We start from the raw sequence: 16,899 nt of genomic DNA, 5'->3' as shown, positions 1-16,899 counted from the left end.
AAAAGAAAACCTAGCGAAGCCACAATTGCAGAATTTATACCTCGAGCATTCCTATTTGTTTTAATATGTAAATAAATTGCGAAGATGGTCCAAGTAATAAATGCCCAGGTTTCTTTCGGATCCCAATTCCAATATGAACCCCATGTTTCATTAGCCCATACAGCTCCTGAAAGAATGCCGACGGTTAAAAGATAAATCCGAGACTAATAATACGAAAACTCCAATAATCTAATTGTTCAATCAATTGATACCTATAATAATTTCTAGAAAAACTAAAATTAATATTTTGTTGTAGTAAAATAGAATTTCTTTCATTTATGTAGTAAAGTACATCAAAGAAAATAATTCATTTAATAACATTTTATTTTTCATATTCTTTTTCCAAAAAGTAGATCCGACCTTGCGAAATGTAATGACTAGAAGAGCTATTGATAATAATGATCCGCATAACAGAGCGCCATAGCCTAATATCATCATACTTACGTGCATCATTAACCACTGGGACTGGAGAGCTGGTACTAATATTGCAGACTGAGGCATGTTGTTTAAAAGACCTGAAGTAGCAAAACCCTGAATAAAAATAGCACTTGGCGCAGTTATTGCGTTTAAGTGATTTTTTTTTTTTTATTAAAATAGAAACTATATGAATAATTGCAAAAGCCCATGAAAGAAAAATTAATGATTCATATAAATTGCTTAATGGAAAATGTCCTGAATAAATCCAACGCGTAAATAATAATCCTGTTATACCAAAAAACGTAATTACGATTCCTTTATCTGATGAATCAAAAAATCCTATGATTTCATCTAAATTAACTAATAAAGTTAAAAATAAATTAGTAGTACAATTGAAACGACCGAAAAAGATATATGAGTTAATATATGCTCTAAAATTGAAAAAATCATAAAAATTTGTTAAAATTAATAAATTAATACTAGGTTTTACCCGATTTTAGAAACAAGTCGGGTATTAATTTGATTATAAAACTTATAATCTCTTTATAAGATCTTATGCCGCTACTCGGACTCGAACCGAGATGCTCTAGCACTGCTTCCTAAGAGCAGCGTGTCTACCATTTCACCATAGCGGCAACTTGTTCAAAATAATACTAACAAGTTTTACTCAATCGTCGAGATTCAAATTTTAAATAAAGAAGCTAATTTAATGGAATTTAAAATTGATTTTATTACTAAAAAAATGCTTTTTCTAAAAATTAAAACTTCTCCAAATCCTTAGAAATTTTAACTAAAATTTGCCTAAGTTGCTCAAGAAAAATGAAAAACAACAATTGTCAAAATATCTATTTTCATGCATCTTTTTCTTATTGTACAAACAAAAACATAATATTTTTTGATCGCTTAAAAAAAATATCATTTTATTACTATTAGTATCTAATTTCACTTAATCGTGGATAGATACTTTTATAACTTGATCAAGTAAAGAATATAGAAAAGATAATAATAATTCCTAAAGGTTAAATGAAAAATTTTTGACTTAAATTAATTTAAAGAACCTGTTAATTTAAATAAAAGATCTTGTATTTCCTCTTAACTAGAAATACAAGATCTTTTAGCGAAATCAACAGTTCTTTAAATTAATTTAAGTCAAAAATTTTTCACTTTATACCTTTAGGAATTATTATTTCTCTTAATTCTTATATTCTTTACTTGGAATCAAAGTTATAAAGTATCTATCCACGATTAAGTGAATATTAGATACTAATAAGTAATAATATATGATATTTTTTTTAAGCGATCAAAAAATATTATGTTTGTACAATATAAAAGATGCATGAAAATAGATATTTTGACAATTGTTGTTTTTCATTTTTCTTGAGCAACTTAGGCAAATTTTAGTTAAAATTTCTAAGGATTTTGGAGAAGTTTTAATTTTAGAAAAAGCATTTTTTAGTAATAAAATCAATTTAAATTCCATTAAATTAGCTTCTTTATTAAAATTTGAATCTCGACGATTGAGTAAAACTTGTTAGTATTATTTTGAACAAGTTGCCGCTATGGTGAAATTGGTAGACACGCTGCTCTTAGGAAGCAGTGCTAGAGCATCTCGGTTCGAGTCCGAGTAGCGGCATAAGATCTTATAAAAGAGATATTATAAGTTTTATAATCAAATTAATACCCGACTTGTTTTCTAAAATCGGGTAAAACCTAGTATTAATTTATTAATTTTTAACAAATTTTTTATGATTTTTTCAATTTTAGAGCATATATTAACTCATATATCTTTTTCGGTCGTTTCAATTGTACTACTAATTTATTTTTTAACTTTATTAGTTAATTTAGATGAAATCATAGGATTTTTTGATTCATCAGATAAAGGAATCGTAATTACGTTTTTTGGTATAACAGGATTATTATTTACGCGTTGGATTTATTCAGGACATTTTCCATTAAGCAATTTATGAATCATTAATTTTTCTTTCATGGGCTTTTGCAATTATTCATATAGTTTCCTATTTTAATAAAAAAAAAAAAATCACTTAAACGCAATAACTGCGCCAAGTGCTATTTTTATTCAGGGTTTTGCTACTTCAGGTCTTTTAAACAACATGCCTCAGTCTGCAATATTAGTACCAGCTCTCCAGTCCCAGTGGTTAATGATGCACGTAAGTATGATGATATTAGGCTATGGCGCTCTGTTATGCGGATCATTATTATCAATAGCTCTTCTAGTCATTACATTTCGCAAGGTCGGATCTACTTTTTGGAAAAGAATATGAAAAATAAAATGTTATTAAATGAATTATTTTCTTTTGATGTACTTTACTACATAAATGAAAGAAATTCTATTTTACTACAACAAAATATTAATTTTAGTTTTTCTAGAAATTATTATAGGTATCAATTGATTGAACAATTAGATTATTGGAGTTTTCGTATTATTAGTCTCGGATTTATCTTTTTAACCGTCGGCATTCTTTCAGGAGCTGTATGGGCTAATGAAACATGGGGTTCATATTGGAATTGGGATCCGAAAGAAACCTGGGCATTTATTACTTGGACCATCTTCGCAATTTATTTACATATTAAAACAAATAGGAATGCTCGAGGTATAAATTCTGCAATTGTGGCTTCGCTAGGTTTTCTTTTAATTTGGATATGCTATTTTGGCGTCAATCTTTTAGGAATAGGTTTACATAGTTATGGTTCATTTACATCGAATTAACTAAAACATTAACAAAAAAAGAAAAGAATCCAAATAAAAAAAATAGCATCTATATATAACTTCATCTAAGTTAAGAAATCTAATTTAGTTTTAGTAGTAAATCATCAAGAACCTTTTGAATCAAGTAGTACAATGATTCAAAAGGTTCTCACAATACAAAAAGCAAAGACTTCTTATTATAATTCAATTTAATGTTTTTTTTATTTCCTGAAAACTATCCATAAAAATAATTAGATAAAATGGATTCGACCTTGTCACTTGCTAATGAGAGCACAAAATCAGGATAAATCCCAATACCAATTATGGGTAGAAGAATAGAGATTGAAAGAAATAACTCTCGGGGTCCAGAATCAAAAAAAGAAAAGTTTTTGGCATTAATTAACTTGTATCCATAGAACATTTGACGTGACATAGATAATAAATATATAGGAGTTAATATCATTCCAATTGCCATTACAAAAATAATTAAAATTTTTGAAATTAAGAAATATTTTTGGCTGGTAATTATTCCAAAAAAAACGATTAATTCGGCAACAAAACCACTCATGCCCGGTAATGCAAGGGAAGCCATCGATAAGATAGTGAACATTGTAAATATCTTTGGAATGGAGATAGCCATTCCACCCATTTCATCAAGATAAACAAGCCGGATTCTATCATAACTAGTTCCTGCCAAGAAAAAAAGTGCAGCGCCAATAAATCCATGAGAGATTATTTGTAAAATAGCTCCATTAAGCCCAGGATCCGTTATAGAACCAATACCTATAATTATAAAACCCATATGAGATACAGAAGAATAGGCTATTCTCTTTTTTAAATTACGTTGACCGGGAGATGTTGAAGCTGCATAAATTATTTGGATTGTACCGACTACCATCAACCAAGGAGAAAACATAGAATGAGCGTGAGGTAATAATTCCATATTGATTCGAACCAATCCATATGCTCCCATTTTTAATAAGATTCCAGCGAGAAGCATACAGGTACTGTAATGTGCCTCGCCGTGGGTGTCAGGTAACCAAGTATGTAAAGGTATAATCGGTGATTTGACGGCAAAAGCAATAAGAAATCCAATATAAAAGAGTATTTCGAGTGTGACCGGATAGGCTTGATTCCCTAATAGTTCTAAATTTAATGTTGGTTCGTTCGAACCATATAAACTTATACCTAAAACTCCTATTAATAAAAAAATAGAACTTCCTGCAGTGTATAAAATAAATTTTGTAGCTGAATACAAACGTTTCTTTCCACCCCACATGGATAAAAGGAGATAAACGGGAATTAATTCTAATTCCCACATGATGAAAAAAAGTAAATATCCCGAGAAGAAAACGATCCTATTTGGCCGCTGTACATTGCTAACATCAGGAAATAGAATAATCGGGAATCCCGAGTAACTGGAAAAGCCGCTAAAGTAGCTAAAGTAGTAATAAATCCGGTCAGTAAAATCGTTCCTATAGAAAGTCCATCTATTCCCAGTCTCCAATAAAAATCAAAAAGATTGATCCATTTATAATCTTCGGACAGTTGAATTAATGGATCGTCCAGTTTAAAATTATAACAAAAAGCGTAAGTCGTTAGAAGAAGTTCTAAGATACAAATGCATATAGTATACCACTTATTAACTTTATTTCCCCTATGCGGGAGAAATAACATTAATGAACCGGCAGATATTGGAAAAACAACAATTATTGTTAACCAAGGAAAATCATTCGTGGTAAAGACAAGATACACCAGGTCCAAAGAACGCGTACTCAAAAAAATATATAAATAAAAAAATATAATTGAACTTTTTTGAGTACGAGTACTTGTCAATAAAAAAAATAAAATGTATTCCAAATTTATTCAAATCAGGTTTTCGGTAACGTATTAATAAGCTAGACCCATGCTTCGAGTTGTTTCATGCCATAAATAAACTCGAACGCTCAAAAAATCCGTTGGACAGGCAGATTCACATCTCTTACAACCAACACAATCCTCGGTTCTTGGGGCAGAAGCTATTTGCTTAGCTTTACATCCATCCCAAGGTATCATTTCTAATACGTCTGTAGGACATGCTCGGACACACTGAGTACATCCTATACAGGTATCATAAATTTTTACTGAATGTGACATAGGATCTATAGTTTTTTTAATGTCATAAATTTTCAATCTAGTAAACTTATAACTAAATGATATATTAAATTAAAATACTAGATGAAGCAATGATTTCTTTTAATAGAATTTTTTAATGAATTCTGGCTCAATTGGTAAAAAATGGGGCTAAAATACTTTGATTTCTTAAATTTTCACAAATTTAATCTAGTAAGTCATAACCTATCATATATGCAAATTTAAACCTATAATTTTTTGATTTATGCTACTTATTTAATAAGGTCGATTGGTTGATGCGAGTTGATTTTCTGTTACGATAAATTGACGAGACTATAGCTAATCCAATAGCTGCTTCAGCGGCTGCAATTGCTATAACAAAAATGCAGAAAATATCCCCTTTTAGTTGGGAATTATCAAAAAAATCAGCAAATGTTACGAGATTCATATTAACTGCATTGAGTATAAGTTCAAGGCACATAAGAGCCCTAACCATATTTCGACTCGTGATCAATCCATAAAGACCAATCAAAAATAAATAGGCACTCAAAACAAGTACATGTTCGAGTATCATTGAGCAACTCCTTATCAATTTTGATTCATTATCAATATGAATAATAAAAACAATTCACCGGATTCAATCAACTAGAATATAACAACAAAGTACGAATAAAAACTATATTAGGGAAAAATTTCAAATATATATAAAATATAAAAATTTATATTTAAAAAATGAAATAGTATTCAATCAAATTGAATGAACGGAAAAAAATATCATAACATACACAAACACAAAGTTTTCTTTGGTCTTTACTAATTGGAACCTTTTTTATTGACGAGCCACAGAAATTGCACCTATCAAAGCAACTAAAAGAATTATTGAAATGAGTTCAAATGGAAGAAAAAAATCTGTTGATAAATGAATTCCTATTTGTTGACTATTACTTATTAAATCTTGTTCTAAAATCTGGTTTAATCTTGTAGTCCAAATAACCCCGTACCATGACGTATCGAGAATAGTAGAAATTAATGAAAAAAGAATAGTTGTACAAACCACTGAAGTAATCCCATTCCCAACAGTCCACAGATTGAAATCTATGGAATATTCGGAATCATTCATGAACATCACAGCAAATATGATTAAAACATTTATGGCTCCCACGTAAATAAGGAGTTGTGCAGCAGCTACAAAATGGGAATTTGCTAGAATATACAATAAAGATATACAAACAAGAACAAATCCTAAGGAAAAGGCTGAAAATATTGGGTTAGGAAGTAATACCACTCCCAGACCTCCTACTAGAAGACCAGATCCCAGAAAAACTAAAAGAAAATCATGTATTTTTCCAGGCAAATCCATTATATTATTAAAAAAAGAAAAAATAGAAATCCTTTTCATGACCTTATTAATTTAACCGGGGAATTTTTTTTTAATATGTTTCTAATAGAGTGAAATTAGAATCTAATGAATATTAATTGATGTAGATACAATTATTAGACAGTTTCGCTTTTTTATTCTAATATTTTCAACCTATCTATTTCAAGCAAGATAATAATTACGAAAATATTATATTAAAAGGATGAGCCTTAATACTTAATATTATTCTATAAATACAAGTTTTTAATTAAATTCTTTATATAATATAATTCAACAGTTTTGCATTCTTTTTTTAATAAAATTAATGGGTTTACCCATTTTTTGTTTGAGGTGAATTCAAAATTGTTCGAATAGTATAATCGTCAATTACTGACATTGGTAAACGCCCCAAAGCGATTTGATTATAATTCAACTCGTGACGATCATAAGTTGAAAACTCATATTCTTCAGTCATTGACAAACAATTTGTTGGACAATACTCAACACAATTACCACAAAATATACAAATTCCAAAATCAATACTGTAATTAAGCAATCGTTTTTTTCGAATATTAGTTTCCAATTTCCAATCAACAACCGGCAGATCTATAGGACATACTCGAACACATACTTCACAAGCAATGCATTTATCAAATTCGAAATGGATTCGACCGCGGAAACGTTCTGATGTTATTAATTTTTCATAGGGATATTGAATAGTTACAGGTAAACGATTTGTGTGGGATAAGGTAATCATGAAACCCTGACCAATATACCTTGCAGCTCGTAGGGTTTGTTGACCATAATTCATGAACCCGGTTATCATAGGAAGCATATTGTAATTATCTATGAATAATTTGATCTTTGTTTCTTTCTCTTGTTTAAAACAAGTAATGAATATCTTGGATTGATTTTCAATTTAGAGTGAAAAGAGTTGGAAAGAAGTTGTTAATAATAGATTACCAAGGGAAATCGGTAAAAGAAATTTCCATCCAAGATTTAATAGTTGATCCATTCTTAGCCTAGGTAAAGTCCATCTGGTTGCGATAGAAATGAACAAGAACAAATAAGTTTTAGCTAATGTAATAAAGATACCAATTGTTGTTCCAAAAATTTGATCCTTTTCAAATAGCTCCAGCATAGATATATACGGAATAGAAATATTCCAACCGCCTAAGTATAGAACTGTTACAAATAATGAGGAAATTAATAGATTTAGATAAGAAGCAACATAAAATAAACCAAATTTGATACCGGAATATTCAGTTTGATAACCTGCTATTAATTCTTCTTCCGCTTCTGGTAAATCAAAAGGTAACCTCTCGCATTCTGCTAGGGAAGAAATTAGAAAAATGATAAAACCTATAGGTTGACGCCACAAATTCCATCCCCAAAAACCATATTTTGATTGTGCCTCAACTATATCAACTGTACTTAAACTGTTAGATAATCCTAGTCGGTGATAACATTACTATTCTCACCGCTATTACAAAACCGTACATGAGGTTTTCGCCTCATACGGCTCCTCGGGGGCCGTAAATAAATATAAGGACCAGATTAGTATTATTTAGATGGATATGATGTGTTCTAAAATGGATTAAATAGAAATATATCTGGGGTCCCGAATTATACCAATGGAATTCTGTCTGCTCAAATTCTAAAACTAAAAAACGCGCTTCGGAATTCATCTCATCCTTTACAAATTTTAATTTCTATTTGTTGAGTAATAACTTAATCCTTTAATGCACCCCTTGTAAAACTAAACCTAGGTTTTTCAGCCCGTCGTGTTTTTCAATTACGAAAAAGAATTAAACATCCTATTAGTTTCTTATTCATGATAGAAATTCTATTTTATTTTCGAAATCTATAAAAAAAAATATACTTGTTTCGTTCCTATTCTTCTTTCTTTCTTTTTTAGAAAAAAAGTAGGTGGACTTAAAAAAAAATAAAGGATTATTTCGTTTCTGATAGTCATTACATTTATCGGTGGATGGGAGCATACTCTGAATCGGAATCTTGGGGAGTACTGCCTGATAATTTCTACAAATTTCAAGCCCCAATTAACCTTCTTTTTTGTTATCTTATGTTATGCATAAATATCCTTTTCAATTTGGTTAATCTCTATTACAAATTCTTTGTGTATTTTGGTGTTTCTAACCATCCACGCGTTTTTACCTAATTGCCGATCACTTTGTAATATATGTATATGTATAGTAATTTATATAACTGATAGTGAAAACGTCATACGGTTAATATTTTTTTTAACCCGCTTCAAGCCCGGCTGACTAATCAACCAACCTTGGGGTAAAGCGATTCTTACGCTTACGTTTATTTCCATTTAACCTTTGTACATAGGAAATGAGACTTAATTTTTCTTTTTACTGCTAATTTCTGAGCAGTTTTTTTTCACTCATATATAACTATCAAATTCAAATTCCTTTTATTAAGATAAACCCGAAAGATAAATATATATATTCCGTTTTTTTTTTCATTTTTTTTTTATCTAGAAGAAACGGAATAAACCTTTCTGTTTCAACGAATCGCACGTAGAGATATTGATAAAACACATAGAGTTAATGGTATTTCATAACTAATCGCTTGAGCAGCAGCTCGCAGACCACCTAAAAAAGAATATTTATTATTTGATCCATATCCTGACATAAGAAGTCCGATCGGAGCAACACTTGAGATGGCAATCCATAAAAAAATACCGATATTGAGATCCGCTAAAACAAGGTGATTGCTAAAAGGAATTACTGAATAACTTAGTAAAATAGAGATAACTGCTATAGATGGTCCAATACTAAATAAAGGAGTATTTCCTCTAGATGGACGAAGATCTTCTTTGAAAAGTAGTTTTGTCCCGTCGGCTAAAGCTTGAAGAATTCCTAACGGGCCGGCGTATTCAGGTCCAATACGTTGTTGTATCCCTGCAGATATTTCTCTTTCTAACCACACAATTACTAGTACACCAGTTATGATTCCCAATACAAGAGAAAATATAGGGACAAATATCCATATGAGTCCATAGACCTCTTTTAAAGATTCCAATCTAAGAAAAGAATTTATTGTTTGTACTTCTGTTGCATAAATTATCATTTTAACGATCAACTTCTCCCATAATTATATCTATGCTACCGAGTATCGTCATAATATCAGCCAATTTCATTCTTTTAACTAGTTCAGGAAGAATTTGCAAATTAATAAAACCCGGCGGTCGGATTTTCCATCTCCAAGGAAAACCTTTGATCTCCTATGAGAAAAATTCCCAATTCCCCTTTTGGAGCTTCAACTCTTACGTAAAGTTCTTGTTTCGATAATTCAAAAGTAGGGGAAGGTTTTTTACTAATGAATCGATATTCAAAATCATTCCACTCTGGATTCCTTTTTTTATCAAAGCCTCTGCTTTCTAAATTTTCATAGGGACCCCCCGGAAGTCCTTCCAGAGCCTGTTGAATAATTTTGATGGATTCTGTCATTTCGCTAAGTCGTACTAAATAACGAGCTAATGAATCTCCTTGTTTTTGCCACTGAATTTCCCATTCAAATTCATCGTAAGACTCATAACGATCAACTTTACGAAGATCCCATGGTATTCCGGATGCGCGTAACATTGGTCCGGATAAACCCCAATTTATTGCTTCTTCCCCACCAATAATCCCAACGCCTTCAACTCGTTCTAAAAAAATAGGATTTCGTGTAATAAGTTTTTGATATTCAACAACCTCTGTTAAAAAATAATCACAAAAATCCAAGCATTTATCTATCCAACCATAAGGTAAATCCGCCGCTATTCCTCCAATACGAAAAAAATTATGCATCATTCTCATACCGGTGGCAGCTTCGAATAGATCATATACAAATTCTCGTTCTCTGAAAATATAGAAAAAGGGAGTCTGTGCCCCAATATCTGCCATAAAAGGGCCAAGCCATAACAGATGAGAAGCTATACGACTCAATTCTAGCATAATTACTCTGATATAGCTGGCTCTTTTAGGAACTTGAATATTTCCTAATTGTTCGGGTCCGTTTACTGTTATTGCTTCTGTAAACATAGTAGCTAAATAATCCCACCGCGTTACATAAGGTAAATATTGTATAATTGCTCGGTTTTCTGCAATTTTTTCCATTCCTCTGTGTAAATAACCCAATATGGGTTCACAATCAACAACATCCTCACCGTCTAGAGTAACAATTAAGCGAAGAACACCGTGCATGGATGGGTGGTGAGGTCCCATATTGACTATCATAAGATCTTTTCCTGTAACTGGTCTCTTCATAAGTTTTTCCTTGATTCGTTCTGGTATGAATTAGATTGCTGAAAAAGAAGTTTATTCAAAAATTCAAGATCTAAAAAATTAACTAATTCACAATTTTGGAATTTAACGAGTTTTTAATTCCCGAATATTCAACTGATTAATTAATTCTTTATAACGTACTCTATTTTTTTTTGACAAATAAGCCAGCAGTCGTTGACGTTTTCCCAGAATTTTTCGTAGACCTCTCTGAGATAAATAATCTTTTCTGTGCAATTCCAAATGTGAAGTAAGTCTTCGTATCTTATTAGTGAAACTGACTACTTGAAATTCAACAGATCCCTTGCTTTCTTCTTTTTTTTCTTGAAATGAAATGAATGTATTTTTTATCATAAAAAGAAATCCTTCCCTTTTTAATATGAATTGAAAGATATGAATTTTACTGATCAGTAATAATAATGGTAGTTTTTTTGTACAAGGATCCGAATTTAATTATCAACTTATTAATTCTTAATTTTATAAAAAAAAGTTTAAATTTCGATCTAAAAAAGGAGGATTTTAAAAATTTATTTATGAATTCGCTCTGAGTGGTATCTATGTCATTAATTCAATGAATCTCATGTATAAAGATTGAATTAAAAAAAATCCCTCACATTTGTGCATCCAATTGTTTTCATATACCGTAACTTATATTATATATTGTTCATATACCGTAACTTAATACTATATATATAGTCAAAATATAGTAAAAAGGATCTACCATTAATGCATTTGAAATCGCGTATACATGTGTATTCTTATCATACTGAAATGATTTCCATTAGTCGTATTAAACCAATAGCGATTCATACAAGCTAAATCTTCTAATCGAAAATTGGGCCAAAGAAAGGATTTTAATTTAATTAGGTTTTTTTTATCCTTATCAAGATCTTTCTTTTTATTCAAAACTGTGGTCAAGTTTTGAATATTTGTATCAAATTTTGAATTTCTATCCCTTGCATTTTTTTTTTTAAATTGAAACAAATTAGAATTCGAAATTCTTTACGTCGTTTAGGGGATAGAATAGTTTCAGGGACAAAGAAATTTAAACTTTTTTTTTATAAATATAGCTTTTTTTTTTGATCTTTTACTTATTTTGTTTATTTTTATGAACCAATGAAATCCCGATGGTTCTATATATAATAAGTTGGCCGTCGTTTTTTACAGACAAACGAACAGGTTCAACAATCAATATTCCTTTTTTCATTAATTTTGAAAAAGTGAAATTCTTCTCAATCATTAGAATATCTAAGCTCATCTCTCCTCTTTCAATACAAGATATCGTTATCTCGGTTGGATTTTTTAGTCTAACCAAGAGACAGTATGCTTTTACATTATTGAGGATTTTTTGATTAAAAAAACAATTCCATCGCAATTGAAAACGCGAATACCTTTTGAGAAATAAGTCAAGTTCCGCTTCGGTATTGCTTTTTGGTTTTTTTTTATTTTTACGTTTTTTTATCTTCGATTCTGTATAATTTTCTTCAATATTTTTTTCTTGCTTTGATAGAGCTGATTCCGTATTTATTTTTGTTTCTTTATCTGATTCAAACTCTTCTTGACCTGCTGATTCGTTTTCTTCTTTATTTAGATTAAAAACCGAAGGAATTTTTTTTCGTTTGATGGTATAAAACCTTTTTTCTTTAGGGTGATCTGTTTATTCACATTTTTTGTTTCATTAAAATTGAAAAGAAGTGATTTAATTGGTATGACCCACGGTTTCATTTTATATGTACTAGAAAATAAGAAAAATTCTGGAAAGAAAAAAAAGTCAAAATTTGTTATACGAGGATTTAGTATTTCTTCATTCATTCCCATCCAATCAAAAAAATTTATTTTTTGATTGGCAAGACTCGTCTTAGTTATTTTATAAATTCTTTTATAATTCTTAACTTTAGTTTTAATATATTTTTTTTTACTCCTAGTATCAAGCTCAATATTTACTTTTTTTCTAAACCAAAAGTTGAGAATTCTCCAATCCAAATATTTTCTATGCAAAATTTCCCCTATACTGCGAATATTATATTTTTCTAGAAAACAGAGATTAAAAAATTTTCTAGGCCTGTAGACATATCAAAAAATTTTTCTGTAGAATGAATAGATTTGTAGCAAAAAAGATTATATATAGAATCCTTTTTGAAATTCTGTTTATGTTTTGGATTGAAAAATAAGTTAGCCTCACAAAAATTTTGTTTTTTGTAATTATCAAAAATTTTTTTTTCGTATGAATCCACTTTGTTTAAACTTGGATTTAGAACTAGAGAGTCTTGGTTTAGTTTTTTTTTTCCATTTTGGGTTACTAATCTAGCCCATGCAATCTGAGGTAAATTATATTGAGAATGACTTCGTAACCAGTTTTTCCATTGATTTATTTCGGAATTTAAAAGGGTTTTATCTTTCCATTCATAATGAAAGATTCCTTGTTCTTTAAAAAAATCTTTTATTTGATTCTTAACAAAAAAGGATGTTATGTATATGTTATATTCAAAAAAGACTTTAATTTAGAAAAGTTACTAACTTGAATTTGTGATAATTTGTAAAATACATATGCTTGTGATAAAGAGCATAAGTCATAACTAAAAAATTTTTTTTGATATGAAATTTTTTATAGTCGAAATAAAATAAATGGTATTTTTTTTTTTTTTTTTTTTCTCCATTTTCCTCATTCTTGTAAATATATACATCAAGAATTTTTTTTGTTGAATCAACAAAAAGTTGTGTAGTAATTCTTGGAATATTAATAATACCTAGAAAAATAGAAATAGACAGTTGTTCAACGCAAAATTGAAAAAAAAAAAAGATTTACGAATTAATCGAGTTTTTTTTTTTTTTAATGTCTGCCAACTTTTTTTTGATGACTCAATTATTTTAGAATCATAACACAGTTTGTTACAACTATTAGTTAGTTTTTCTTTTTCTTTTGAAATTTTTTTCGTTTGATTTCTGATTGTCTTTATTTTATCAATCACATTTTTTATTTGTTTTCGCTGAGTGAAGAATTTGGCCACTCCGTCGATTTTTTTTGAACAGATAGTTCATGAATCATCTGATTACTCATTATTGAATCTTTTTTAGTTTCATTTAATTCATATATTTCTCTCGGGCCAACTAATGGAATTCTATTTCGTTTTGAAAGGTTTTTTTTTTTTTCTTTTAGAAAAAGCAAGTTTTTTATAATCCAGTTTTTAATTTCTTTTTCGACTTTTAGGAAAATTGTTGCTCTTTCTTTGAAAATCCTTAAAACCGGAAAAGACTTCGTTTTGGATTTTTTGATTCTTTTTTTTAATTCTTTAAAAATAGGTTTAAAAAAAGAAGGCTTTGGTTTGGTAGAACCAAAAGGTAGGTCAGTTTCCAGCCCCCAAACTGTTAAAAAACGAAAATCATTTTTTTCTCCTTTTGTTTTTTTTAGTCGAGCCTTCTGAGATGATTGAAATTTATATTTATGCCAAGGTTTAATAAAACGGAAATAGGATTTTTATCTGAATACCATCCGTTAACCAGTTTCGTGGAAATTCTGTTTCGGATAGTTGAACCCCATTATAAGTACATTTAACATGCATTTCACGTTTCCACTCCTTTAAATCCTCTTCCCACTCGGGAAGTTGAAATAATACGATACGGATGCTATTTTTAATTATTATCAATAAAGGTAATATAATATATTTTCTAAGAATAGATTGAGTTACTAAAATAAAACCTCTTATTATTTGAGCAAATAAGAAGCTATCCCAAGTTTCCGCAATTTCTATACGTCTTTGTTCTTCTTTTTTTGATTGTTCTTCTTCGTTTTTATCAAAAAAAATTTTTTTTTTCCACATGAAATTTCTAAGAATTTTTTTTTTTAGCCCCCATATATCAAACGAAAAAAAAAAAATTTATCTATTCTATCAAAAAAAGGGGCGAATGTGCTTTTGCTTGCAAAAATTCCCAAATAACAGTTTTACGCCTTTGGGAACGCATGGATCCTTTAATTATCTCTCGACGAAAATCAGATTGTTGTGAATAACGGATCAAAGCCATTTCATCTGTTTGATCAGAATTTTGATTATCTTTGAGATTAGTATAAATCTCGTTATGCGGTTCTTTTAAATCAGTAAAAACCACTACACGTTTTGCTTTTCTTGAACGAATTCCAGGTTCGGTTGGTATATTTTCTTCAGTTTCAGCTTCCAATTCTTCCAATTCACTTGTTAATTTGTATGACCATTGAGGAACTTGTTTATTGATTTCATGGAAATCAATAAAATTTTTTATAAGAGTTTGATCATTATTATAAATTATAACGACATCAAATAAAATTTTGAAAATTTTTATTTCTTCTTCTGACTGAATTTTTTCTTCTTGGGGTTCGGAAAAAAAATAAAGTTTTTTCTCTATTGATAAAGACTTTCTTTTAAATTTTTCTATTGTTTGCTCAAATTTTTGAGAATTAATCTTCAGAAGTATAGCATGAATTTTGTTTATCCAAGATCCTCTTATATTCTTTTTTTTATAGGTTTTGGTTATGATTTGGAACGGAGATAATTTTTTGATTCTTCCGCGCGAAATCCCATGTAAAAATGGATCATAAATTTTAGGTAAATATTCTTTTTGAGTTTCGTTATGACAAAATCGAGTTGTTTTTTCCAGTATATTTTCAATAGACCTTTTTTATCTAAAGCTTCAATTCTATTTAAAAATTCGTTTTTTAAATTTTCCTTTTTTTCTTCATTGACCAAACTCCAACAAGTATAAACTTGATCCGAGGTTTTTTTTTCTGTTGTAAATGAAGGGATCTTTTTTTGTATCATTTCAAAAAAAGTTGAAAGGTTGGGGGGATATGTAAAAGATATTCGTTCTTTTCCATCACTTTGGCATGTATAAAAAAAATATTGTGACATTTCATTTCTTACAGTATTTTCAATTTTATCATTTTTTATATATCGATTTGGTCTATTCCATCTTTTATAATCGAAAACTAGAGTTACAAAAGGTTTTTCAAACCATAAAAAACGATCCTCTTTTTTTTTATTTTGAAAAATTCTAAATTAGAATTTTCTTTATTTCCATCTCGATTTTCAGAAACTGTTTTATAGTTATAGTATGTTCGAACGTGGAATTCATCATCCTTATTAATTTTGTCTTTTCCATTCACTCCGATTTCTTCCATTTCATCGATTTTGTCCAGATCCTCCCTTTCTTCCGAAAAATTTCTATTGCATTCTATCTCATCGTATCACATTCTGTTCTGTGATATTTGAGAATCACCGTCAATACCTCGGTGTAGGTCCGGGATAATCCTTTATTCCATAGTCCTGGGGCTATTTACAACTAGCCAATTCAGAATTTGCAGGTGTACTAACAAGTGCATCTTTGATGCAGTCATCGATTCTCCCGAGAGTTCACAATTACCGCGCGCAAACATATTCATTTAATGACTTAATGATGAGGAACGCATTTTTTCTATGCTACTAATACTTGTACTTGCTCTGCTATTCTGCCCAAGCCTGGCTGAGGAAGAGTTACGGGGCTTCGAAAAATATGCTGATTCGGCCGGTAATCATACTATATGTAAAAAAAAAGCGATAGATATAATAGATATATATCTAAATTCAAATAAAAAAGAAGGCCACTCCACTCTATTTCGACAAAAGACCCATCCCCAACCAAGTTCCATAGCTTTGAGTCCGCTATCCCGAGCATGATTTTCCTACCCCCCGAGGGAAAGGTCCTTCCCTTTTGGGCCGGTTGTGGGCGAGGAGGGATTCGAACCCCCGACACCGTGGTTCGTAGCCACGTGCTCTAATCCTCTGAGCTACAAGCCCCCCCGTCTCCACTGGATCTGTTCCCAGGAGTACCCTACAAAAAAAGGAACCTTTCCTCTCCCCAGCCATTTCGGGTTAAGAAGATGTGAAAGTGCCTTTCTCTCTATAAGAACGGTGCGTTCCGGGTGTGAAGTGGGATAGAAGGGATTTCATAATTGGGGTTTTGAA

The 16,899-nt window shown here is 30.1% G+C and overlaps 1 protein-coding gene, 1 non-coding gene and 2 pseudogenes across 4 annotated transcripts in view; 1 reads left to right on the top strand and 3 right to left on the bottom strand.

The window, feature by feature from the left end:
- Positions 1-16,899, top strand: part of LOC125595170 — a 38,155-nt pseudogene that overhangs the window by 13,804 nt on the left and 7,452 nt on the right. The gene's annotated exons all lie outside the window — the stretch shown is intronic.
- On the bottom strand, positions 3,393-10,913 carry LOC125595174 (NAD(P)H-quinone oxidoreductase subunit 1, chloroplastic). 2 transcript variants are annotated; one of them, XM_048771075.1, is made up of 2 exons: positions 9,179-10,913; positions 3,393-8,081 (listed from the first exon to the last, which is right to left on the bottom strand). In XM_048771075.1, exons 1-2 carry the CDS (start codon positions 9,729-9,731, stop codon positions 7,552-7,554), a joined length of 1,083 nt encoding a protein of 360 aa, XP_048627032.1. In that variant the 5' UTR covers positions 9,732-10,913; the 3' UTR covers positions 3,393-7,551. The 2 variants fall into 2 exon arrangements, with proteins under 2 accessions (XP_048627032.1, XP_048627033.1); XM_048771076.1 differs by having other exon boundaries at positions 3,393-10,913.
- On the bottom strand, positions 3,393-16,076 carry LOC125595171 (annotated as a pseudogene).
- TRNAR-ACG lies at positions 16,658-16,731 on the bottom strand. The gene has a single exon. It is a non-coding gene; the product is annotated as a tRNA-Arg (tRNA).

This window comes from Brassica napus (genome assembly GCF_020379485.1).
Source record: "Brassica napus cultivar Da-Ae chromosome C9 unlocalized genomic scaffold, Da-Ae chrC09_Random_64, whole genome shotgun sequence".
Lineage (NCBI taxonomy): Eukaryota > Viridiplantae > Streptophyta > Magnoliopsida > Brassicales > Brassicaceae > Brassica > Brassica napus.
The sequence above is the reverse complement of the archived record's forward strand: the minus strand, read 5'-3'. Positions and strand labels throughout refer to the sequence as shown.